The sequence below is a fragment of the Drosophila takahashii genome, chromosome 2L (assembly GCF_030179915.1).
Source record: "Drosophila takahashii strain IR98-3 E-12201 chromosome 2L, DtakHiC1v2, whole genome shotgun sequence".
NCBI lineage: Eukaryota > Metazoa > Arthropoda > Insecta > Diptera > Drosophilidae > Drosophila > Drosophila takahashii.
The window spans coordinates 6,293,405-6,317,781 of NC_091678.1; the positions used below are offsets into that span (position 1 = coordinate 6,293,405).

Sequence of the window (24,377 nt, forward strand, 5' to 3'; positions counted from 1 at the left end):
GTTAAACAAGCCAAAACGATAATAATAAAATAAATGTAGCATACCTTTGCGGGAATATTACCAATTATTATATTTCTAATAACCAGGGACCGTAAATAATCATTATTTGAGATTTTTATTTTAGAAAGACTACTGTGATATTTTGTTTTAAACGTCAAAAATAACGTTCTTTTTACTCTTGTCCACAAAGTATATGCATTTCAACAAATCTGGAAAGCAAATTAACTGTTATTTGTTCATGTCTATAAAGTGCATAAAAACCAGTTAAATTGTTGATTAAAATATGTAAAAACCTCAGTAGGCCTTTTAAAATAAAAATCTCAAATAATGATTATTTTCGGTCCCTGCTAATAACTTTCTTATGTTTGTAGTTTTGTTTTCTTATTCAAATAGTTAAAAATGCTCTTGTCTTTGCTAAAATTTCCATATTAAAATGACTATTTTTTAATCTTTTATAAGTGTAATAATATAATAGTAATATTAAAACTTTTCCTTTTAAATTCTCCAAGGATCAGAACCTACTGTATTTTCTTTACAGTCGTAGTTTTCATTTGGTCCTTTTTTATATTTTTGGGTGCCCCCTCTCACGCTCTTTCCGTCTCACTCTCCCGCTGGGCCATTATCGAAATCGGAGGGCAAAGGCAAAAATAGAGGAGAAATACAACTAAATGCCCTATGGAATCGCATTTTTTTGCAGTTTCCAACTTGGGCATGTGAAATATGCTCCGCATCTGAATTTTCACCCGAATCCATGACAACCCGAATACAAATACTCGCATGTGAGGCCATTGTTTCCCTGTAATGGAGATGGAGAAAGAGAAAGAGGGAGGGAGAAAGAGGGCAGGGTGAAAGAGAAAAGGTGAAACGATTGGGCACCCTGGGAGATTTTTTAATCAAATAATTACAGTAATTAGATGCAAGGCAAATGTCAAAAGCCTGCACGAAATTCCCATGCGTAACGAAAACACGATGAGAATTCACAATTGGCAAGCGATCTCGTATTTCTCCACTTTGAGAAACGATCTGAAAAGGTCCTGATTCTCTCCAGGTACTATTTATGTTCATTTATAAGAAGTTAAGGCTTGATGTATTCAGATTGATTTTTACGATTTTATTTTTTTTAGATCAGTATTAAAAATGATTTTGAAGACACTCAAAAAGATGAGACAAATATTATTAACAAATGTTTTGTCCTTCAATAATATTGAATTACACACTTCTTTTACAAGTCATTTTAGAGTTTTATTTAGCTGTAAATCATTTGAAAATGCAGTAATATTTCTAAGAAATTAAACCATCAACTGCCAGAATTCCTCAGGCAAAAGATTCCATTTAATAATGACAACTATTCCATGAGACTTTTCCGCAAAGCGCTCAAGAAATCAACTTTTTGCATTTTCCACACCTCAAGTGTCTGCAACAATACAACGGAGGGAGGAAAGAGGAGAAAGAGGAGCAGGGGATGAAGACGACGAAGGAGAGGAGATATGTATGGCATTCATTACAGCAATTGAAATGGACAAAAGCCAAAATTCAAGGCAGGCAAAAAAGACGACAGCAAAAGTTGGAAAAGGGATAAAATGTTTGCATATAAAATATTAAATAAAAGACGCAATGAAGGAGCAGAGGAGGAGACTTTGCCATCTCTACATAGAACGCAACGAAATGAGCGAGCACACTGAAAGAATTGGAATTAAATTGGATAAGATTATATAGTCGAACTTTTACCACCGATTATTTGTGGAAAGTTTTATGATTTTTGATTATAAAAATAAATCTTAAACCTACACACAAAAAAAATTGCTTGGTAAAATTGACCAACAAAGATAGTTACGTAACTATTAAAATAGTTACGTGTATTTTGTTTTTGCTTTGGGTTTGTGTCTTTGCTAATTGTGTGTATTTTGTTGTTGTGAAATGACAATTTACTTAGTAGAATTGACAATTTTGCTGGTTGGGGCCTGTTTGACAATTATTACAGTTGATTTTACTAAGTTTTTTTTTTGTGTGTATATTTCGTATATTTCGTATAAACCTTTTCAGAATTAAAAGTGTTTATATACCTCTATATTTTTTATTATTCAACAATTCTCATTAAATTATAAGAAATTTTATAAGAATTCAACCATATGTATATATTTGCAATACTCTTAAAATAAGCATAATTTGTAAATCTTACACACAAAAAAAAAACTTGGTTAAATCAACTGTAATAATTGTCAAACAGGCCCCAACCAGCAAAATTGTCAATTCTACTAAGTAAATTGTCATTTCACAACAACAAAATACACACAATTAGCAAAGACACAAACCCAAAGCAAAATAAAATACACGTAACTATTTTAATAGTTACGTAACTATCTTTGTTGGTCAATTTTACGAAGCAAATTTTTTTGTGTGTACAAAAGAAAATAGATTGGTACAACTTTGAAAAACAAATTCGAAACAGAATAAATGGCAATTTGATATTTTTCATCATATTCATTGTACAATTTCCTTACCAAAATTCAATATAGTATTATAATTATGCTATTTTTCGCCGTGCACCTACGTCAGCGGCAACAACAAAATGACGGAGCCAGGTGGACCGAGAGATCCAGGTGAGTTTTTTGAGTTCCCGGGCAAAAGGCTCAACGGGTGGGTAAATAGAGCCCATCTATGTATGCAATATATGTGTGCTCGGGGGCGGGTGTGTGTGTATGGGTGGCACAACTCGATGATGAGCATGGAAACACCGTTAGTGGGCGTATCAAATGGCCAGAAGCAGCGCAGTCGGCGCACAAAATGGCAGCGCATGCGTCGCACTGCTCTAGCATCCATATTTTCGTATAGCCAATCGGTGGGTGTGTCCTCGCTCACTCACACACACACACACGTACAGTTGATTAGCCTCGACATTTTGTTACTGTTGCTCTCTCGCCATCTCTCTTTCGCTCTCGCTGGAAATTCAACAGGCACCCACACCAACTATCGCCAGCTCACTCACACCCATAGAATGGCCATTCAAATGCATCGGCACTCGAAAAATGTGAACTTTACTTTTTCGCTCAAAAACCGGCTTTTACTTTCGTTGCAACTTGCAATAATTTCGTTAAAAAAAAATTCACAAAAATTAGCCAAGCAAATGTGAGAACTCAATAATCTTCTGTGTGACAGTTGGGGATTTTTTGTTGAAAATTAATCAGCACAGCGGCGTCCACTCGAGAATTCAGGATATTGGAAAAGCGCACAATTTCCAAGTTCATTAATTTCGCACCACTGCATTGCAATCGTGTGCGTTCGTGTGTGCCTGTGTGCTGTATGTGTGAGAGTGAGTGGCACACGCTTCTTACCTGTCCAAAAATTTCATTTTTTTGGATGCCCAACAAAGGCTTCTCCACAAAGATACCACAAAAAGTTGCCAAAAAACAAATTTTCGCTATTTATTTGTGTGCTCTCTTCTGTTATGAATTAAGTGTCCTGCATGTGTGTTAGTATGTGTGTGCGCGCTTTGTTGTTGCCCACCGCTTTGTCAGTCCTCACAAATGTTACCACAAAAAATCACAAATTGCGGGATCAAAGGTGAAAAGTGGAAGGGGATTACCAAAAATAATGATGAAAAATCGCTTAAATCCATCAATAAGAATGTATTTATTTAGAGCAATGAAACAATAGATTTAGATACTAAGGGAACAAATAATTACAGACTTAAATAAATTAATACAAAAAATCTTAATTTTAATTTAATAAATTAAAAGAGAGAACACTTAATTTTTGGTTTTGCTTTATCAATGTGCAGAAAAAGTTGTGAACTAGGAAAAAATAATATAAAGCTTGAAATATTACAAAGGAAGTTGTTATTTGATTACAAATGTTTTTACATTTGAATTAAGTTGTGATTATAAACTATTTATTTGCTAAATTATTATTTACTTTTAAATGCATTTATTTTAAGAAACATCGTTTCAATTTTCTTTTTAATATTTATAGTTAAATTTAAAAGATATTTTTTACAAATATTAATAACGAATTAGAAACATCGTTAAAATCAAATAATTAAATTTTCTATTTAATATTTATAGTTAAGTCTAAAAGATATTTTTTACAAATATTGATAACGAATTAGAAATTATTTTCAGAAAATTAAAATTGAAATGCAGAATGCGACATTCACTGGAAAGCGCGTGCAGTGCAGAGTACGGTCACCCCAAGCCGATAGTCACGAACGGCCCACAGGGTCCATCTCAGGAAAGACACGTAAAGCAAGGGCAAAAACAAAAAAATACAGAATCATCCGGAGTGAAAACTGACAAATTTATGAATTAAACACAAATAAACAGAGAAACCGACACAATGGACGCTGGCGTGTGGTACCGCTCGCTGCCCCGATTCACCCGTTACTGGCTGACGGCCACCGTGGTGCTGAGTATGGCCTGTCGCTTCGATATTCTGCCCCTCCATTGGCTGCATTTGGACCGATCGGCGGTCTTTGGGAAGCTGCAGCTCTGGCGCTGTGTGACGTCACTGTTCGTGTTCCCGATCTCTTCAAATACAGCGTTTCACTTCCTCATCAACTGCTTTTTTATTGTGCAGTACAGGTGGGTTGATATCATATGTTTTTATTCATGTAACTTGACCTTTATCTTGTTGTTTCTTAGCTCGAAATTGGAGAAGGATCAGTATAGCCGTAGTCCAGCGGATTATCTATATCTCCTCATCGTCTCAGCCGTGCTGGCCAATGTGGGTGGAATGATCTTCAATGTCTACTTCCTCATGGACATGCTCGTCCTGGCCATCACCTACATTTGGTGCCAGCTGAACAAGGATGTGACCGTGAGCTTCTGGTTCGGCACCAGATTCAAGGCCATGTACCTTCCTTGGGTTCTCGCCGCCTTTGAGTTCATTTTCCACTTGTAAGTGGTGGCTATTTGCTATGTTTATGGATTTATCTGCATCTTTGTAATATCTTCCAGCTCCCTCGCCTCTTTGGTGGGCATCTTCGTGGGCCACGTGTACTATTTCTTCAAGTTCCAGTACTCGCAGGATCTGGGCGGCACTGCCCTGCTGGAAACCCCTCAGTTTTTGTAAGTTAACGTGAATTAAGTAATGTAAAAAGCAGGTATAAGAAAATATTTTCTCTCCCCTTGCAGAAAGAGCCTTGTGCCGGACATTTCCGGCGGCTTCGGTGGCTTTGGCGTGCCGCCCGAGAGCAGAGCACCACCGCGACAGGCACCCGAAAGTCCTTGGGGACGGGGCACGACCTTGGGTCGCAATTAAAACAAACAACTGATCCTCGAACCTAGACTAATTCCCTTTTTACGGTTTGGTTTTCGTCTTTTCTTAACCAAGCTCTTATACAAAGCAAAAACACACATATTTTTCAAACTATTTTTCAATCACCACTCGATTCTCTGGCAACAGCAATAAGTTAACATGTTAAGTGGCAGGATTGCATTGTGCATTAATGAAATTATATTGATATATGTTTGTACATATATAACCATTAAAAAAAGACAAAAGAATGTTGTAGATTTTGTAATTCCGGGGGTTAAATCGATAATATCGATGGAAGAATAGATAAAAACACCTCATATTTTATTACATTTAAATTTATTTTGTTTAAAATTTCTATGCTAAAAATTTTACAGCGACACGCATCGTTCAACAATATTTTTGTATTACATCTCTTTACTTTTCTGCTCATTTCTGTGGAGAGGAGGAATTCTCAGATTTTTGATGGCGTTTCCGTTTGTTTTTTTTCATTTAGGGGCTTGGTCTAAAAGTTACAACACTCCTCTTAAGATTTGGATTTACAAAATCGACGCATAAAATACTTAACATCTATAAATCGTTAAAGGTTAATCATCTGTGTGTGTGTGTGTGGCATGAGTTTTCTTTTCGTTTCCTCTAAACATTTGTGGTTCTTCTTAGCCGAACTAGGTGTCTATACATATGTATATTTAACTATGCGATATTAGGTTTGCATTTCGAAATTCATCTGATATTTACATGTTCGGTTTTGGGTTTGGGTCAACTAGGGTCTATAATCTCATACATAATTAAGAAATCTTTCAAGTTGAACATTTAAACAATTTTCTCACTTTCTCGCGTGATTCTCGAATTTTTTTTGTGTGTGTACAATTTTGCTTCCACTCTGGATAATTCTAGGCAACTAAACTACAATGAAATTATGCTAGGCAAAAATATGATGGGTTTACGGGGGGCGAAGTGTGGACTCTATTTACAAGCTATACAAAATTAAGGTAAGTCTGCTGGGGCATCTGCCCTATTTACAGGAGAGAAAGGTGGATCGATTCCAGGCTCCGACAATTGCAGGATTGAATGAAAGGTGAAATGAAAGAGTTCAACTTAAACTAACACGAATTCCAGGGTATACTTTTCACTATACGATAATATATGTTTAAAACAGTGGTGGTTGTGTGTGATTTGGCAACTTAACTTTACGCTCATCTTTAACTTAGACTCCACAAATTAGCATAGATAATCTTGCACTTTGCTCCAAGGCTGCGGGTTGCGATAATTAAAAGTAATAAAGGAAAACTCTCGACATTGACGCTAAACTACTAACTAAATCTAATTCGAACCGGGTCTGCTGTGTGCGTTCTCTCACTCGAATATCTCGAAATGGGGGATCCTTTAAGGTAACTTAATTCTCGATTGGTTAGCCAATCTAAAGGGTAGCTGCTCCTGTGGCCAGTGGCTGTTCCAATTGCTTCTTTTGCTGCTGCTGCTGCGGAGATGCCGAGACGATAGCTGCCTTCAAGGTGGTGGTGGCCGTCTCTGGGGATATGTTGCTGGTGCTCTCGATCTCAATGGGCTGCTCCAAATCCATGTCCACATACTCGATGGCACTTTCGTCCTCCGGATGCAGTTCAATGACTGGAAAAGATAGAAGATTAAGGATTAGTTTCGAAAGCCCTTTCATTTCATTATGGTAAAACCAGGGTTCGGAATTTAACACACATGCTAAAAACATGAAAAAACGTATTTTACAGTGTGAACAAAATTGTTGACATGTGTGTCAAATACAAAAGTGTTAAAATTAAAAAAAAACCAATGTGTTATTAACACGACTTTTTTTTACACACTGTGTTTTTAAACCAAATTAAAATTACATTTCTTATACTCTAGGAAACCATGTCAAAAACTCATTGTGTTAAAAACACGCCGAGTAAAAAACACGCTGTGTAAATAACACAGATGACATGTGTGTGTTATTTATGTTTCTAACTTATGTAGGATACAATTTTTTACACACAAGTCAATGACATTTAACATGTTAATAACAGAAGTTTTTTACAGTGTGTGTTATTTTCCGAACTCTGGGTAAAACTTTACTGCTATTGTTCAGGTCCATGGTAGCTTCCTCCTCGTTCCGCTCCTCCATCTCCTCCTCGATGTCTTCATCCTCCTCGATTATTACATCGTCTAGCGTTTGTTTCGAGGGCGTCGTGGCCGACTTGGTGGCCGCCTGATCAAGCTCCATTTCCCAATCGGTGGCATTGAACACCACGAGCGGCGAGTTCTTGACCGAAGTCTGATTGAGTTCCGTGGCGCTGCCATTGTCGGCCACAATGATGGGCATGTTTATAATATCGATGGGTGTGTCCTCGGTTATCAGTTGATTCGGCTTGGGCTTCGTGCCTCCTCCTCCTGCAGGATTCGGGGATGATGCAGCACTAGTCGCAGGCGCTGGTGAGGTGGTGGCTCCGATGACCAGCACATTGGACTTGGGCTTGCTGGTGGTGGTGGCCAGAGTGAGCGCCCTCATTCCACTCGCCGCACTCGCCGGCAGGAAGACCAGGTTGTTCTTACCACCGCCCGCAGTGGCGAAGGTCAGCGTGGTGGGTTTGCTGCTGGTTTGCTTGGTGGTTGCGGTGGTTGCTGTGCTGCTGGTGGGACTAGGACTATTATTCCCACTTGCATTGGCAGGTTGAAGGATCTGCATCTTCTGTATGCTGATCCTCTGCTGCTCTCTCGCCGGCTGATTTGTGGGCGAAACAGCTGTGGAAGTGGTGGTGCTGCTTGTGTTGTTCAGCTTGTGAATGATGCTTCCAGCTGGCAGCTTGCCAGGCTGCAGGAACACCTTGCCGTTGGGTGAGCAAATCTTGATGTTTCGCAGGGCGCTGCTGGGAACCTGTTTAATGGTTGCTGCTCCTCCTGAGCTGCTGGTCAGCTTTATGTTGCCTAGGATTTGTGGAGCAGCTCCTGATGCGGCTGCTCCTCCAGCAGAACTCACTGCTCCCTTAATTTGAGGAGTCGTAACCTTTGCTCTAAAGAGATTTGTGGTTCCCGCTGAGGGCAGCGGCGTAATCAGCGTGTTGTTCAAGCTGCTAGCCGGTATATTCTTGATTATATTAACTGTGGAGGCGCTGCTCAATGGAGTGACCCGCGAATCCTTCAGCGGCGATAAAGGACCTCCAATGGGTTCGGTGTAAGGTAGCAGACGAACCGCCGAGCTGGGCAAAGTCTTGGGTTTGGCATCGCCCTCCAGGAGATTGAACTTCTTGGGCGTGATTTTAGAGCCCGGCGGCAGCAACGTTGGAGTTGTGGAACTGGTCAGTTTGGCGCCCATTGGCGGCGCCGGGATCTGTTGCACGCTGATGATCTGCGGGGCCAGCGGAAGATTGGCGGTGGAAATGGGAGTGGGCGTAGTAACGGCAGAAGGCTGCGCATCCTTTACAGGCGTACTTTGATTCTGCACCTGCACCGGTGAAGCCTGCAGCTTCTCCTTGAAAACTATCGGCGAATTGGCGAAGCCTCGAGAGCCCGGCGTTGTGGGCGAACCGATTTCGGTGGCTCCCGATCCACTTTGCGGCCCATAGACCATGGGTTTTACGGGCTTAAGTGGCTTTAGCGTCACCAGGGGTCTCAGATCGTTGAGGAAAGTGTAGGGGGGCGTGGCTGTGGGCGTGGGCGGCGTGCTGGCCGCCAGCGTTTTGAGTGCCTCATCCAGCACATATTCCACATGCGGCTGCACCACCAGATGATTGGGCACCGGCGTCTCCGGCGATTGCATTAATACTTTCTGTTGCTGGTGCGGCTGCAACTTCTGTTGCTGCTGTTGCTGCAGTTGCTTCTGCGCCCGTCGCCCGCTCTTCGCGGGAGCAGCTATTCGCTTGCCTGGCGAGGATTCGCCCCCTGAGGATGGTGCATTCCTGCCGCCCAGGGGATTTCCCGACTGGCCGGCGGAGGAGGAGGGAGAGCCCAGGCTGTTGGCCAGATTCCGTTTGCTGGCCAGCCGCTGCTTGTGCTTCATCTGCTGCTGATAGAAGTAGCGCTGCTGAAGGGTGCGAGGAGTGAGTCGCTTCTCCGCGGGCACGGATTCTCCCTCTTCATTTGCCGGATTCGAGGATGGACTCAGCTGCTGCGCCTGCTGCTGTGGAGCCTGGGGAACCTGCAGATGTGGCTGCTGCATGTGCCGCTTCTTGTTCGGCTTGCCCTCCACTCCGCTCTCGTTCTCCTTGCGCTTCTGCGTCATTTTCTTCACCTCGTTGGGCACATCGGGTACTTTGAACTGGAAAAAATAATTTTATTATTAAAATTAAATTAAATAATTTTTTATTGAAAAACGGCTATAAAAAAATGATTTTAATGAAAACCTAAATAATAAAATGTTTTCTGTAGAAAAGAAGTATGTAAACAATAAAATTTAAAAAAAAAAAATGTATTTTCTTAAGATTTTAATTCAAGCATTTTTAAATAACATTTTTTAAATGTTTTAGTTTTACTTACGGTTATAAAAAAAATGGAAACCTAAATAATAAAAAGTGTTCTGTAGGAAAAAAGTATGTAAGCAATAAAATAAAAAAAAATTATATATTTTCTTAAAAATTTAATTCAAATATTTTTTTAAGTATTTTAGTTTTTTCAACGGTTATAAAAAAAATTAATTTAATGGAAACCTAAATCATTAAAAGTTTTCTGTAGGAAAAAAGTATGTAAACAGTATGTAAAATTATATATTTTCCTAAAATTTTAAATTCAAACATTTTTAAATAATATTTTCTTAAAATTTTCATTCAAACATTTTTAAATAACATTTTTTAAATGTTTTAGTTTTTCCCATGTTATATAATCCCATTCAAAATTCGATTTGAACGGCAGGGAATGTTCACCCTCTATCGATAACAGATTGTTAACAGCGAAGTTAACAGATACTCACTGTTTTTCTGTTAATGGCAGTTAAAGTTAAATGGCTGATTAGCAAAAATATATTAGAAAAACGTAAGAAAACAAATAAAAAGTGCAAACGAAAATGTAAATTTTGTAAACAATATTAAGAAAAATCCATTTCTGGTTTCCCGTCTAAATTAGTTCTGATTGGATCATGAAATTCCTATTGGAAGGGGTTTAATTGGGAGATTTTACTTACAATTAGGAAAATTATATTCTTTTACCTCCTTTTTAAATCAATTTAATCACATAGTATTATATTTATACACGGATTATCTCTTGGGAAACTTTTCAGCATTGAGTAAAACCAATGCCACCCACTAGATTTTCACCGCAGGTACAGTCTGCACCTTTGCTTTCGCCCGCAGGCAAGAGAAAAATTAATACCCACAGATGGATTATGTAACTCACCGGCTCCTCCAAGATCACCAGGGCGGGATCCTGCTGCCTGCCGCTCCGAGGATATTTCAGGCTCATCAGCGAGGCCTGCTCCACGAGGGCTTCTCCGAAATGCATGGCCGTCTCTGCCGGAGCAGCCAATTTGGCATTTTCCTCAGATACTTTGGCCGCCAGATCGTTGGCCACGATGCTCAGCGCCGTTTGTGGACTAATCCTCGGTAGCAGCGGATAGGGACGTCGTCCCTCGCGAGACCATTCCTGCCAGGTGTTGGGACCACAAACACTAAAGGCGAATAAACATAGATATAGAGTTTTTTGGAAGGGTTTTTCAGCTGCCCCGGATGGATGCTCACTTTTCGGCTATCGTGCAGAGCTGCTCGTCGTTGGCCGCCCTGCGCACCTCCGCCCGGTGGCGCTCCTGGCTGATGTGGAAGTGCTGGCGCAGCTCCTCCAGCAGTTTCGCCTTGGTTTCACTCAGCGCTCCTTGGGCGCGAAAAACGCTCACCACATGCGAATAGGACTCGAGTTCTGGGGCGGAAACGAAAACGTACGTAAAGATGAGGATTCGGGTTAGTTGGCTGTGGGCTAGAAGCCCGGGGGCAGTCCTCGGAAGCCCCCGGAAGCGGCCAGAGTTTCGTGGACCATTTCTCAGCTCTCACCCAGTCGACGCAGCATGCCTCGGCACTCGTCCCGCGACATTTCCAGCGTTTGCGGCCACATCCCGACTCTTCCCTTGATTGGTGTCCCTGGCCGGCGGCGATCCCTTGCTTTTCAGGCTGCTTGAGCTTCGGCCAAGGCTGGATTGAGGCGCTAATTCAAGAAATACGGATAAATGGTTGGATGGATGCTTAAATTAGAGGTGGAGCAGCACCGATGCCAACATCGAATGATTCGATAGGTATCGGTGGCAGGCGATGATTGGCTGGAAGTCATCGATGTTTTTTTAATTTTATTAATATAAATATTCATATTTATATAGATAACGCAATAAACAGCTGTCTAAACTAACTTTATTTTTAGAAATTTTATTAGTTTACTAGTTTTCTGGCGGTATATTTATGAACAATTTAAGTTTTATTTAAACGAAATTGCCCTCATTCATGATTTCCGCTTCAATAGTAACATTTTTTTAAGACCCCTAAACATAATAGAAAAATTAGTTTAAATCTTCATATTTTTAAACATCGATGTTTTGTTAATCAATATTTCCCCACCTCTATTTATTATATATTATGCCATTCACAGCGAAGCAAAAGCAGTGACTGCATCTCGTGACTTTATTTATATACATAAGAATTATTAAAATAAAATAGAACAAAAACTGTCATGGATGATTTATTTAACTTAAATATAAATGCGTTATCTATATTAAGAATACATATTAACATTAAAAGATTTGACAGAAAGAAAATCAAAGATCAGTGACTGAAAACGGTGACTTCAATAAAATAGTCATTAGTGAAAGGGTTTTTATTTAATTAAAAACAATTAATAGATAATGTATCAACATATTGTGTTATTTTTTCTGTAGTGTTTTATTTTTATTAAAAAATTTTATTTCCCGCCATATATTTGAACAACTCCATTGGAATGGCACATGAGACCGTTCGAAGGGTAAAGGGTTAATACCCCGCTTAGGTGTTTGCTCAATTTATCAACAGTTTACCCAACTCCACTCCAAAATCAAAACCGATCTTTAATCAGTTTTTCGTAGAAATAAACGTAAGATACTATGATTTTACTGCCAGAACACTTTATGAAAAGGAGACGACTGTATATAGCCGGCCTGGCTGGTCTGGGCCTCATAATTTTGGTATCGATCTACAATTTTGGAGGCAAGGGAGAAAGGCTATCATCAGAGGTTCGCGACTGTTTCTTCTGCGATTTTGCCCACCATCGCCAAGGACCTCCGCCAGTTTTGGAGGTGGAAACCGATGAATATGTGATCTTCAAGGACAAATATCCTGCAGCCAAGCATCATTACCTGGCGATTCCGAAGGAGCACTTTGAAAGCTTCAGATCTCTCAACAGATCCCATTTGGGATTGGGTAAGAAGCCACGTTTCAGTTGATTAGTATGCATAATAACGATCATTTATTGTATCCCCAGTGCAACGTATGGAGGCGGGAATGAAGGTGTTTCTAAGGTCAAAGAACATAGATCCCGAGGAGGCAACTATTGGTTTCCATTTGCCGCCCTTTATATCGGTTCACCACCTTCATCTGCATGGCATTTTTCCTCGCTCCGATATGAGTTTCTGGAACAAGATCAACTTTATGTCCTCATTCTGGTTCATAAAGGTTGGATAAACCATCTGTTTACCTTTCTTATCAACTAATTGGCATTGTTTATTTCTAGTCCGGGGACGCAGTACGTGATTTGGAGGACCGGGAACTGTGATAAGGGTAGAGGTATGGGAAAGGTTTTATTTTTATAATGCAATATTAAATTAAGAGTTGAACGAAAACTGTTTACCTGTGACTGATTCTCCCCAGTGATAAAAAAAAACCTCAGGTAGCAAATAAAGGACTGTACAAATTTACAAAGCAGAGCGACTTAATAAATCTATATAATTTGTTATAAAACTTTGTCATTAATAAGTATTTTTCAAAATAAAAACCTAGGGTATCAAAAGTTCTCAATCGATTTGATAAATATCGATTTCACGGGCCAACAGTTGTGCCATCGCTATAGGAACTGCCATTCACTGGGAAATAATGGTCTGAAATGTATTTAAATTTTCCGACATTTTCCGGGCCCGAAATTACTGCTGGAAAATGTTGTTCCGCTCAGCGAAAAGCAAATTCGACGCCGGCGACGTGATGCGTCGCCTGAAGCGCCTGGCGGAGGGCACCATGTCCTCCTACCGCCGCCTGTTCCTCCTGCTCCTCTGCGTTTGTGTGGTCTTCTACATGATTCCGCCGATCTTTCGCTATATCTTTCTCAGTGCCCCCGAACCGAAGGGTGAGTGAGCTCCGCCTTAAAGTCCAGGTTTAACCACTATATATCTTGCAGATCCCCACAGCATGTGCATGGACGACCGGCTGACGCCCTTCTTTCTGCCCAACTCCGAGTTCGATGCCAACATTCGTCACGTGTCACCGGGAAAATTGGCCGGCGAACGCGATTTCACGCCCTACGTGGGCAACGGCTATCTGGGCCTGGAGATTGCCCACGACGCCTTCCTGAACATCAAGCATGGCCGGGCCATGCAGCTGCCCATTCGCTTCCAGCCGCTGGTTTCCGTTTCGGGAGGAGCTGCACCTGGTTTGGCTGGTGAAAAAGAGGCCACCGTAGTGGAGTATTTGACGGGGATGGTCCATCGATTCCAGTGCTTCGCCGGCTACTTTGTTTCGTACACCTACTACGCCCATCGCACGCAGCCGAATATCTTCATGCAGGAGGTGCAGATCACGAATACGAGGAACCTCTTGGAGGACATCGAGCTAATCATGCCACGCGTCAATCTGCAGAAGCTCACCCGGCGAACAGTGGCCCTCAGGTTGGGATTAATCCTTTAACTAAAGCTCAAAATTTGAGCCATGAATGAATGGATTCAATGAATTATTTTGAATTTTTTGTTTTATATGAATGAGTTAATTAGAATTTTCAGTTTAATAGAATTGAATGAATTTGAATTTTGAGTTTAATAGAATTGAATGAGTGAATGGCATTAATTCCAAAATAATTTAAACGGTAATTTCTTAAGAAAATGAAAGGGCCATAATTTTGTGATTAAATCTGCCTGAATTTTATTTACCATGCAGTTAACATTGATTTGTTAAAAATTTTCCACTTCTTGTTCTCAAAAGAAAACACAAATAAAATTAGGCAATTTCAAAAAATTCATAAAAAGTATTCATTCATTCAATTCGAAATGAATTAGAAGAACTTTCAATTTATTGCACATAGAATTGAATTATAGAATTAAAAAGAAAGAATTAATAGAATTAAACAAATCTGAAATTTCATGGCATACTATGATAAAACAAAAATTGAATAACTTGTATTTTAACCCCGTTTTAGTGAACCCATCTCCGTTGGAGTCTTTACCTACACCGAGCTGGAGGTTCTCACAGGCTTGGTGCAGCCTCAGCCGGAAACTCCCAGTAAAACCATTGTAATAAGCATTGTAAAACCCCAGTTGGACTCCAAGCTGCAGCTGAGGAAGCGAGGAACAGTTAGAATAGTGTATCCTTTAGCAGTGCAGTACTCGAAACCAGTGCCGGAAGCCCAAGTAAAAGGCATCAGCGAGGCGACCGAACAGCAGGCCACCCAGGCGATGGTCAAGCTGCTGCAGAAACTGGGCTCAAAGGCCTCGAATCCGGGATCCCTTAGCAGCATAAACACCTACCGGCAGGAGCACATCGACGTGTGGACGGATTTGTGGGCCACTGGCTTTACGATAAGCACCTCCAAGGCGGAGAACAGCTTGAATGGCGACCGCATCAATGCCACCATGTATGCGGTTCTCTCGCAGGTGCGCAGCTTCGAGTTCGAGGAGACGGGCGCCGCGAAAAAGGAGGATATAGCCAAGGCACTCACCTACGCCGAAGGTTGCTACGATTCGTATCACACCCTGCAGGCGGAGAATCTCTGGCGTGAGATGTCAAATCTGCAGCAGCTCAATTCCCTAGTTACATCGTGGATGCTGACGTTGGAGAAGCAAGGCTGCCACAATCTCATACGAGCTGGAGCCTCGGGCGTCATCCAAGGAATGGTCCTCAGCTTCGGCAGCTTTCGCTTTAGCAATCAGCACCTGGAGTGCAATATCCATCCAAAGTTTCTGCACAGGGACTTTCACTTCCGCCGCCTCAACTACGGCAATAAAACCCATGTCAATGTCACCATAATTGTGAAGGATGACAACAAGGCGGTGATCAATGTGGCGCTGGATCGCTCGGACAGGAGTTACTATGCCTGCGATGGCGGCTGCCTGGATGAGCCCGTGCTGCTAACGTAAATTTAATATATAAGCAATCCTTAAGTGCTTTATATAAAAAATCTTTCTATTTTTTAGGCCAAATCGACGACAATTCCCAGTTAAATTGACTGAACCTCTGACAGCAATATTATACATAACCGAGGACAAGCAGCACATGGAAGAGCTGCATCATGCCATTCATGTAAAGGAAGTGGTAGAAGGTGAGTTATTTGATCAGTAAAGAAGATCGTTCTCTAATTATTTTGATCTCTATTTGCAGCTCCCGCCCATGAGCAGCATTTGATCGCCCTGCATCGGCATGGCCACCAATTGGGTGGACTGCCTACGCTTTTCTGGGTTTCCGTGTGTGCAATAATCATAGTATTCCACATATTCCTGTGCAAGCTCATTATCAAGGAGTACTGCGAACCGAGCGATAAGTTAAGATATCGTTATAACAAACCGTGATCCTAGTTGTAAATAAAAATTGGATGCTAGTAAAATATGATTATCTAAATGAAAAATTAACTGCAAGCTTTTATACTTTTGTTAGTAGCGTAAGTGTGGTCCGATTTAATACTAATTTGATTAACTAACACTTTCCATGACTGTAATTAACCAAATATTTGTTTATATCTCATATTTCTCCTCGAAATAATTACATACTTGTATATTTTCTATCATTTAAAATGCTTTACTTTCAAAAAGGCAGATCATTTAGCTTATATACAGAGATATAGATAGAGAGTGTGCAAAATGCATTGGTTTAACTAGAGTTCTTGATTTCGTTGGTGCTGCAAAATTCGTACAGGTGCCGCTAAGAAGGTACTACTGAAACTCCATCTCTACTTCGATCTCCACCGGTGACTTTCTACTTGGTGACCTTGTGTATGCTCTCGGCCAGGTACTCCACATTCTTGCTGGTGACTCCCGCCATCGAAACGCGTCCATCGTTGGTCAGATAGACGCTGTGCTCCTTGATCAGCTTCTGGACCTGCTCGGGCTTCAAACCAGTGAAGCAGAACATGCCGATTTGGTTGACGATGTGGTCCCAGTTCTGGCTGGAGCCCAGTTTCAGCAGGTTGTTCTTCAGCTGGCTGCGCACATCGATGATGCGGTCGGCCATCAGCTTGACATCCTTCAGCCACTGGGCGCGCAGATCCTCGTTGTTGAGGATCTCGGCGGCAATCCGGGCTCCATGAACAGGGGGATTGGAGTACAGGCCACGGATGAGGATCTTCACCTGGGACATCACACGCCCGGCCTCCTCTTCATCGGAGCACAGAACAGTGAAGGCGCCGGCACGCTCGCCATACAGACCCATGTTCTTGGCGAAACTCTGGGCCAAACAGAAGTCATGGCCATCGGCCTCGAAGGTGCGAACCGCCTGGGCATCGCGATCGATGTCGCCGGTGGCGAATCCCTGGTAGGCCATGTCGATGAAGGGGTACAGGTTGCGCTTCTTCACCACCTGCGAGATCTCGCGCCACTGCTCCAAAGTGGGATCGACTCCCGTGGGGTTGTGGGCGCAGGCGTGCAGCAGAACGATGCTTTTCTCGGGGATTTTCTGTAAGAAATCATAGGGGTAAGTATTTTTTTAGTATCAATATAATATAATATATAATAAAATAATATAAATTTCTGGCTATGCAAAACCCATATCGTTTTTACATGAAATACTCATTTCGACCATATCAAGTTCGAATTGATATTAAATAATGTAAAATCGATCTTTATGTGCATGTAAATTTCTGGTTATGCAAAATCCATATCGTTTTTACATGAAATACTCATTTCGACCATATCAAATTTACCCCATATCAAGTTTAAATTGATATAACATAATGTAAAATCGATCTGCGTTTCATTGGGTCAAGTATTTTTAGTATTAATAGTACACAAAAAAAAAAGAATGTCGCCGTAAAATCTATATGTGCATGTAAATTTCTGGTTAAGCAAAACCCATATCGTTTTTACATGAAATACTCATTTCGACCATATCAAATTTACACCATATCAAGTTAAAATTGATATTACATACTGTAAAATCGTTTTGCGTTTCATATCGATTTTTTTTTGGGTGTACTTATACCCGTTTCTCACCTTCAGATCCTCGATCAGTCCTGCAAAGTCCAAGGCGCAGGTGTCCTTGTTGTAGTAGCGATACCTATTCACCGGCAGACCGGCGTGCTCGAAAATGGCCACATGGTTGCCCCACGATGGCGATGGGATGTAGATCTCGCGGTTGCCCTTCCAGAATTTGGCCAGGAAGGCGGCTCCGATGCGCAGAGCGCCGGTTCCACTGATCGACTGGGCGGTCACATTGTGCTTGGCCGCCAGACGCTTGGAACCCTGGAATGACAGTGGATTTTAGTGATTATTATAAGAGATATTTTATAGTTATACAATCTATAATTACCGTGCCCAAAGCCAGTTCGATGGCCTTGTTGTAGAACTCGGGCAGTCCAATAATAGTGGCGTATTCCTTGTCCAAATTACGGCTCAGTACTCGCTTCTCAGCCTGATATTAAAAAATATTTAATTTAGTAAAATTAATGGGCTAACCTATATCTAAATCTAAACCCACCTCCCTAACACTTGGCAGCACAAAGGGCTGAGTGTTGTCATCACGATAGGCGCCAGCGCCCAAGTTGATCTTCTTCGGGTTCTTGTCCTTCTTGAAGGCCTCTGTGACGCCCAAAATGGCATCAGGAGGACCCATTTGCACCTCAGAGAACCATGTTGATCTAGGAAAAATAAAGAAAAGAAAATTAGTTTTATAAAAATGTAGTTATTAAAAGTTTTAACCTTGAACAACATTAAATATTCAAGGTTATAAAGTTTCAAGTGTTTTTATTGTTTGATTTATCAAAGGAATGATTAAAAATTAGGAATACCAAAAGGTTAAAAATTTATAACGTTTTTTTCTGATTTTCTACTTTTTATGACCAATCTGCATTTCCGTCCTATCAACCTTTAACCCCCCTTATAAAAAGTACACCCCATGCTGTTCTTATCTGGTTTAAATTTAATTGGTAAGATTAGAAAACTGCTTAGTGGGTTATCTCATCCACGTCTGCCACTTGTGGCTATCATTTATCATTTCGGTTTCGTGACTAAAGTTTGAAAGTCATCTGGAGGTTTTCTTGGAGTTCGCACCCACTGCACTCAAAAAAAAATTTTAGAAAATCGCCTATGGATTTGCTTTACTGGCGATTTTTTTCTATATTTCTGGAATATTTCTTGAATTTAATAAATTTTGATTAATTTGAAGAACATTTTCTTTACCAGTAGAAAATTTTTTTATTTTAAAGAAAAAAATCGCCAGTGAAGCAAATCCATAGGCGGATTTCTAAAATTCAGGGCGATTCATTTTCTGAGTGTGGCAACGCACCACCTTAAACCCCCTGGACAGGGGAGTCTGAGAAAGCCCACCCCTTATCAGCTGTAAACATGTTATTATGGGAACTCGGTCGACGATTTACAGAACACACAATATAGATCCATTAAAGCCTACGTCAGCGATAAGGTCGATGATTGTTTGCTGACGTAGCCGGCTTCCCGAGTCTCTTTCTTATTATTCCGAGCGGTAATAAATCGTGGAAATATCAAACTTAATTAAACTCTTTCAATTAGCTGCCACCTGTATTCGGAACTGATTTGTTTGATTTCTATTGGGAATGGGAACCTTCTGCAGTTCGATAAAACAAGCCGCCTTATAACGAAAGAAGTAGCTCCATAAAATGGAAATCAAAGCACGCGACATAAGCGTGATATGACCACGAATACCCTACGCTCTTTTCGCCCGCCATGTCCGCTGCCCGGGGTCGTTGGACCACACATGAACAATATCCTTCAGCGTCATCAAAATGCTTCTGTTCATAGCGTTACAAATTTGGATGGTCATGTGGAGGTAAGAACAAATTTTGTTTCAAACAAAACTAAAAATTTTGATTTAAAAATGATTTCTGAGGATTTTTTCATGGCTGATTCTTTAAGATACAACAAAGCTAACCTAATTTTAAGATTTTACTTATAAAACTCTTCTTTAAAAATAATTTTAAAATTTTCTAATCACACTAGAATATTAAATACATTTACTACATTTAATATTTAATTTTGTAAACACACTAAAATATTAAATACATTTACTACATTTAATATTTAATTTTGTAATCACAATAAAATATTAAATACATTTACTACATTTAATATTTAATTTTCTAACTTCCTGTACCGCATTTGGAAGTCGTTATCTTCTAACCTATTCATCATGTGGTTTCAAAATGTTCTCCCGAGCGGAAAGAAATTGGCAAAAAATAGCATGGAGCGTCATAAAATTGGCTTTAAAAATAAATACACGTTCATACGTAATTGGAAAATTAGTCTATATAGTATAGTACCGAACCCAAATCATATGCAAATATTAGCGCGAAAGATAAAAACAGCTGGAAGCAGTGGATATCATTGTTTTAGATTTTCGCAATGAGAATGATGATGAAATATACAAAGCCCCTGCGCTGATATAACAATAAATCCAGAGAAAGATATAGTATAACGCTAAAAAACGGCGAACAAATTCGCAAGGACAAACAAATTATGCAGTAATGGAGAAAACAAACACAAATAAGCGCAATTCGACCGGCAACTGCAATGACCTTGGCAAATGACACCGCTGCATCTGCAACGTGTTCAGCGGCCTGCCGTCCCTTTCCCCCGGTCTATCGCCCTCTCTTTCGCCCCTACTCACTTGCAGCGGAGGGCGGCGACGGGCGCCAATCGGTTGCTGATCAACAAACCGCGCTTACAGATCTGCGACATTGTTAAATGCACTAAGTAGTTGTACTATCTTTTTATTTAATTGCAAAAATCGTTGCCAATCCAATCGCAGCTGGCCTCAAGAGAATACTAAAGCAAAGCGAAATGCGGCAAACACAATAAGCTAAAGCTTTTGCCGGTCTGCCTTCGATATATTATCGCATGGTGGCGGGGGTGAAAGGGTGAAAAGCTTTCCAGAGCTCCCACTCTAGCCATAAAAAACCTTATGTCGCTGGTTTCAAAAAGATATCGTGGCATTAATTTTAGATGGAAATATTTTAGCTAAAATTTTGAATTACAAATATCTTATACTAATTATACCCGTTACTCGTAGAGTAAAAGGGTATACTAGATTCGTGCAAAAGTATGTAACAGCTAAAAGGAAGCGTTTCCGACCCCATAAAGTATATATATTCTTGATCAGGGTCACTAGCCGAGTCGATCTAGCCATGTCCGTCTGTCCGTCTGTCCGTCTGTCCGTCTGTCTGTCTGTCTGTCTGTCTGTCTGTCTGTCTGTCCGTCTGTATGAACGCTGAGATCTCAGAAACTACAAAAGCTAGAAGGTTGAGATTTCCCACACATATTCTTTGGCTTCCTACGCAGCGCAAGTTTATTTTAGCCGAGCGCCACGCCCCCTCTAACGCCCACAATCGCCCACTAACGATTTTAAAATGGGTCCTGCGCCCACATCTTTAAAGATTTCCGAGAAGTATAAATGCAATTTTGTTGTGTATATTTATACCTATCGAAATGTAGAAGACATTTTTCAAATCGGACCATTCATTAAAAAGTTATACGCAATCAAAAATTATATATCTATCTCCCTCGCACTCCCTTTAGCTGAGTTACGATTATTAGTCGGGACACCAACCCGACACAGCGTTCGCACTCCCTTTAGCTGAGTGACGGGTATTAGATAGTCGGGACAACAACCCGACTATAGCGTTCTCTCTTGTTTTAAGTTACTAAGGGCCGGTTTCTCGAGTCCCTGTCAAAGTCCCTGATAGCTATCTGTTCGAAAAACTTAAAGACTAGATAAACTGTTCGTAAAAGCAAATCCGCTTTCTCGACTGCTTTAATTTATCTGAACGAGAAACAATTACAGAGTGCTGTTAACGCACAGAATTGTGCTGTCAAGCGCAAAAAATGGCGTGCTTCGATTATTTCATCAGCTGTTTGGGTATAATTCAAAGGAAAAGTCAGCTGTGATTTCGTTTCTTCTTCTTAGTTGGCTTTGGGAAATCAGCTGTCATTCTATCGAGTCGAAAACGCTTAACAGGGACTCCGAGTCCCTGTCAAAGTTAGCTCTCACATTGATGCTCGAGAAAGCCAAAATGCCTTAGCAGGGACTTTCTCTGTTCGAGAAATGTTAGCCGGCACTCGAGAAACCGGCCCTAAGAGGTCTTAAACAATTTAATACATATTTGCTTTTTTTAGATGAACCATAATGAACGATTCTATTAGTCAAGTTTTATTTCCAATAAATAATAAACGTAAGTAATTTTTAAAAAAATTTAAAAATGTTTAAATGAAAAGTAGGTAATAGATAAATAAAAATAAAAAAATATTTTCAGTACAGAAAAGATTTTTCCAGTTCAGTAAATATTCCTCAAAAAATAATCTTTAACACTATGATAAAAAAATAAAAAAAACAAGTTCTATTTACTTGAGGGAAGATTATATCTATTATATTACTTTGTTAAAAATGGATTGGTAAAATTAAGTAACTAAGTAAGCTAAGTAACTACAGAAAAGGTACTACTAATAAAAATATTTCTGTTTATTTTGTATTTGCTCTGGGTCATGTGTGTTGTTTTTTTGTTGTTGTGAGAGTAACTATTTTATTGGTAAAATTTCGTTCGTTGATGGGTTGGGTTTACTATTTTATTGGTTAGATTTATCAATCTATTGTTTTTGTTTGTATAAATATTATCCCAAGTTATTTTAAAGTCTTGAAAATATATACACTCCTTAACCGATAGTTGGTGCCACCATTTGAAATCGGGGGAGAAAGCTTTTCACTTATGAATCGTCGCGCGCAGCTGTTTTTAGTTCTCGAAGAAGCTTTGACTTGTCTTCGGCCTCTCTCCAGATTTAGTAGATTCGTAGCGCTGTGAAAAGGCAGAAATAGGCGATAGCCAACGGAACAGTCCCCGTCTGATTTATTTACCTTGTAATTCAATTAACTGGAGGAAAATGCTGAGGTACGCGGTAATTGCCTGTGCTGTTCTGGTGGCCTGTGCGGGAGCCCTGGAGTTCAGCGATTGCGGATCGAAGACGGGCAAGTTCACGAGGGTGGCCATCGAGGGATGTGACACCACCAAGGCGGAGTGCATCCTCAAGAGGAACACCACGGTCAGCTTCTCCATCGATTTCGCTCTGGCCGAGGAGGCCACAGCAGTGAAGACGGTGGTCCATGGAAAGGTCCTGGGCATCGAGATGCCCTTCCCGCTGGCAAATCCGGATGCCTGTGTGGACAGCGGACTGAAGTGCCCCCTCGAGAAGGAGGAGTCCTATCGCTATACGGCCACCTTGCCGGTCCTGAAATCCTATCCCAAGGTCTCGGTTCTCGTCAAGTGGGAGCTGCAGGATCAGGATGGTGCGGACATCATCTGCGTTGAGATTCCCGCTAAAATTCAGTAGGCCATTCAGCGGGAACCCTCTAATTTAACCTCGAAATTCTGAAGAGAGAGCGCGAAGAGCGCTTCGGTTTTCCCTCTCCATTGTAATCTAATTTAAAATAAAGAAATTTAAACTTAAACGAATAGTTTGAAATTCGGAATATTTAAGATTTCCTAACTATAGTTAGGATCTAACCCCCTAAAACTAGACTGAGTATCAAAAGACCCAGGTCAAGTTATTTTCTATTCATAAAGCAGCTTTTCTGAATTAATTGTTTATATTGTGCAACTTAGTTATTATTATTTCCTCAAAGATTTTATAAAAATAAGCTCAAAATCCTAGGGAGAGTTGATGAATGAGTAATCTTATATGCAATCTCTGAGCGGAAGCCTCAAGTTCAGATTTTTCTCTCTTATTGTAAACCAATTTAAGATAATCTGTTGTGCGGGTCTTGAGTCGCTCTTTTTGTAGGCCTTTTTTTTTATTATTATTTCCTTTTGTTTGCCTTGATTGCATCTTCCGCTTTGATGAAAATGAGACAAAGGCGGAAAAATAAAGAGATAAATCACAGAAAACTGTTTCTTCAATGACTTCTGTTAACAGGCGAAGAACAGAAAATCTATTACCCTTAGTATAAAAAAATTGTATTTTTAAATACAAATTTTAAACAATTTTTTTATATTTATCAATGGGGTTTCATTCTTCAAAAAAGTCAATTGTCCCGCAATCGTAAAATAAAATAATCTACTGTTTTCTTTGTGCAAAAGATAAGTTGATATCAGTGGGAAAATTAAGTGCACTGAGAGAAATAAGATTGAAAATCAATAAAGCTGAAGCAATATTTGTTATCCGAATATCTTATCTAAATCTTATGGAATTCAACTGAGGTAATATTGAGATATAAATAAAAAAAAATTAATAATAATGCAATAAATTGACAAATACCTTCTAGTAATTATGAAATAAAATAAATTGTCTTGATTTGATAAGTTGACTTGGTTCAGAAATTGCAGGTTTGCCTTGTGACATTATAATGCAATCCTGAAACTCGACTCGCTGACTTATCTTTTCTCTCTTTTTTCAGTAGTCATACCAACTACATTGTTTTCTCAGCTCCTTCAGCTGACGTGCTCATACTCAACTGTCATGCCGAAGATAATGAGTAAGCGGCTCTATCGGAATCGAAAACAATGCTCATCAGTGTTTTGGTTTCGGTTTCGATTACGGTCTAGAGTTCGCATTGCTATTCTCATTTTCTGTTCTCCGTTCTTCCGAACAAAGAATAGCCTGATAAGACGCCAAAAACAACTGAAATATCGCAAAATAGCGGAGGGTGGGGTGGGTTTTTCGGGGAGGTTCTAGGGGTAGCAGCTGAAACCAAGTAAAAACACAAATCAACTGCAGCAGAGCTTTCCATTTCGTTTTCTCAATTTCCATT

General features: G+C 40.2%; 6 protein-coding genes across 9 annotated transcripts; 4 read left to right on the top strand and 2 right to left on the bottom strand.

Annotated features, from left to right (window-relative positions):
- Positions 1-4,222: 4,222 nt before the first annotated feature.
- Der-1 (derlin 1) lies at positions 4,223-5,501 on the top strand. The gene is made up of 4 exons (XM_017154193.3): positions 4,223-4,577; positions 4,638-4,892; positions 4,953-5,063; positions 5,130-5,501. Exons 1-4 carry the CDS (start codon positions 4,333-4,335, stop codon positions 5,254-5,256), a joined length of 738 nt encoding a protein of 245 aa, XP_017009682.2. The 5' UTR covers positions 4,223-4,332; the 3' UTR covers positions 5,257-5,501.
- Positions 5,502-5,881: 380 nt separating this feature from the next.
- Positions 5,882-11,448, bottom strand: LOC108066007 (BRCA2-interacting transcriptional repressor EMSY). The gene is made up of 5 exons (XM_017154324.3): positions 11,235-11,448; positions 10,929-11,103; positions 10,588-10,858; positions 7,339-9,517; positions 5,882-6,879 (listed from the first exon to the last, which is right to left on the bottom strand). Exons 1-5 carry the CDS (start codon positions 11,293-11,295, stop codon positions 6,671-6,673), a joined length of 2,895 nt encoding a protein of 964 aa, XP_017009813.2. The 5' UTR covers positions 11,296-11,448; the 3' UTR covers positions 5,882-6,670.
- A 788-nt stretch (positions 11,449-12,236) lies between these two features.
- Positions 12,237-13,121, top strand: LOC108065940 (adenosine 5'-monophosphoramidase HINT3). Of its 2 annotated transcripts, XM_070211704.1 has the most exons (4): positions 12,237-12,623; positions 12,685-12,875; positions 12,934-12,986; positions 13,071-13,121. In XM_070211704.1, exons 1-3 carry the CDS (start codon positions 12,308-12,310, stop codon positions 12,973-12,975), a joined length of 549 nt encoding a protein of 182 aa, XP_070067805.1. In that variant the 5' UTR covers positions 12,237-12,307; the 3' UTR covers positions 12,976-12,986; positions 13,071-13,121. The 2 variants fall into 2 exon arrangements, with proteins under 2 accessions (XP_070067805.1, XP_017009695.2); XM_017154206.3 differs by having other exon boundaries at positions 12,238-12,623; positions 12,934-13,121.
- Positions 13,122-13,254: 133 nt separating this feature from the next.
- On the top strand, positions 13,255-16,027 carry LOC108065999 (uncharacterized protein KIAA2013 homolog). The gene is made up of 5 exons (XM_017154311.3): positions 13,255-13,539; positions 13,591-14,077; positions 14,602-15,534; positions 15,596-15,720; positions 15,780-16,027. The coding sequence occupies exons 1-5, from the start codon at positions 13,353-13,355 to the stop codon at positions 15,965-15,967; spliced, it is 1,920 nt and encodes a 639-aa protein (XP_017009800.2). The 5' UTR covers positions 13,255-13,352; the 3' UTR covers positions 15,968-16,027.
- Positions 16,028-16,165: 138 nt separating this feature from the next.
- On the bottom strand, positions 16,166-20,409 carry Got2 (glutamate oxaloacetate transaminase 2). Of its 3 annotated transcripts, none has more exons than XM_017154313.3 (5): positions 20,250-20,409; positions 18,087-18,246; positions 17,919-18,020; positions 17,603-17,851; positions 16,166-17,066 (listed from the first exon to the last, which is right to left on the bottom strand). In XM_017154313.3, exons 1-5 carry the CDS (start codon positions 20,318-20,320, stop codon positions 16,371-16,373), a joined length of 1,278 nt encoding a protein of 425 aa, XP_017009802.2. In that variant the 5' UTR covers positions 20,321-20,409; the 3' UTR covers positions 16,166-16,370. The 3 variants fall into 3 exon arrangements, with proteins under 3 accessions (XP_017009802.2, XP_070067798.1, XP_017009801.3); XM_070211697.1 differs by lacking the exon at positions 20,250-20,409 and adding an exon at positions 19,289-19,456; XM_017154312.3 differs by lacking the exon at positions 20,250-20,409 and adding an exon at positions 19,294-19,451.
- A 1,993-nt stretch (positions 20,410-22,402) lies between these two features.
- Positions 22,403-23,078, top strand: Npc2a (Niemann-Pick type C-2a). Its single transcript, XM_017154191.3, has one exon. The coding sequence runs from the start codon at positions 22,514-22,516 to the stop codon at positions 22,958-22,960; it is 447 nt and encodes a 148-aa protein (XP_017009680.1). The 5' UTR covers positions 22,403-22,513; the 3' UTR covers positions 22,961-23,078.
- Positions 23,079-24,377: the final 1,299 nt, after the last annotated feature.

Coding starts and splice junctions, on each gene's coding strand:
- Der-1 (XM_017154193.3), top strand. CDS start 4,333: ATGGACGCTGGCGTGTGGTACCGCTCGCTGCCCCGATTCACCCGTTAC. Junction 4,578..4,637: donor TTTTTTATTGTGCAGTACAG/GTGGGTTGATAT, acceptor GTTGTTTCTTAG/CTCGAAATTGGAGAAGGATC. Junction 4,893..4,952: donor TTTGAGTTCATTTTCCACTT/GTAAGTGGTGGC, acceptor AATATCTTCCAG/CTCCCTCGCCTCTTTGGTGG.
- LOC108066007 (XM_017154324.3), bottom strand. CDS start 11,295: ATGTGGCCGCAAACGCTGGAAATGTCGCGGGACGAGTGCCGAGGCATG. Junction 11,104..11,234: donor AGGCATGCTGCGTCGACTGG/GTGAGAGCTGAG, acceptor TTTCCGCCCCAG/AACTCGAGTCCTATTCGCAT. Junction 10,859..10,928: donor CTCTGCACGATAGCCGAAAA/GTGAGCATCCAT, acceptor ATTCGCCTTTAG/TGTTTGTGGTCCCAACACCT.
- LOC108065940 (XM_070211704.1), top strand. CDS start 12,308: ATGATTTTACTGCCAGAACACTTTATGAAAAGGAGACGACTGTATATA. Junction 12,624..12,684: donor CAGATCCCATTTGGGATTGG/GTAAGAAGCCAC, acceptor TTGTATCCCCAG/TGCAACGTATGGAGGCGGGA. Junction 12,876..12,933: donor CCTCATTCTGGTTCATAAAG/GTTGGATAAACC, acceptor GTTTATTTCTAG/TCCGGGGACGCAGTACGTGA.
- LOC108065999 (XM_017154311.3), top strand. CDS start 13,353: ATGTTGTTCCGCTCAGCGAAAAGCAAATTCGACGCCGGCGACGTGATG. Junction 14,078..14,601: donor CGGCGAACAGTGGCCCTCAG/GTTGGGATTAAT, acceptor ACCCCGTTTTAG/TGAACCCATCTCCGTTGGAG. Junction 15,721..15,779: donor TGTAAAGGAAGTGGTAGAAG/GTGAGTTATTTG, acceptor CTCTATTTGCAG/CTCCCGCCCATGAGCAGCAT.
- Got2 (XM_017154312.3), bottom strand. CDS start 19,406: ATGACCATCCAAATTTGTAACGCTATGAACAGAAGCATTTTGATGACG. Junction 18,247..19,293: donor ACATGGCGGGCGAAAAGAGC/GTAGGGTATTCG, acceptor TATTTTTCCTAG/ATCAACATGGTTCTCTGAGG. Junction 17,852..17,918: donor TCGAACTGGCTTTGGGCACG/GTAATTATAGAT, acceptor CTGTCATTCCAG/GGTTCCAAGCGTCTGGCGGC.
- Npc2a (XM_017154191.3), top strand. CDS start 22,514: ATGCTGAGGTACGCGGTAATTGCCTGTGCTGTTCTGGTGGCCTGTGCG.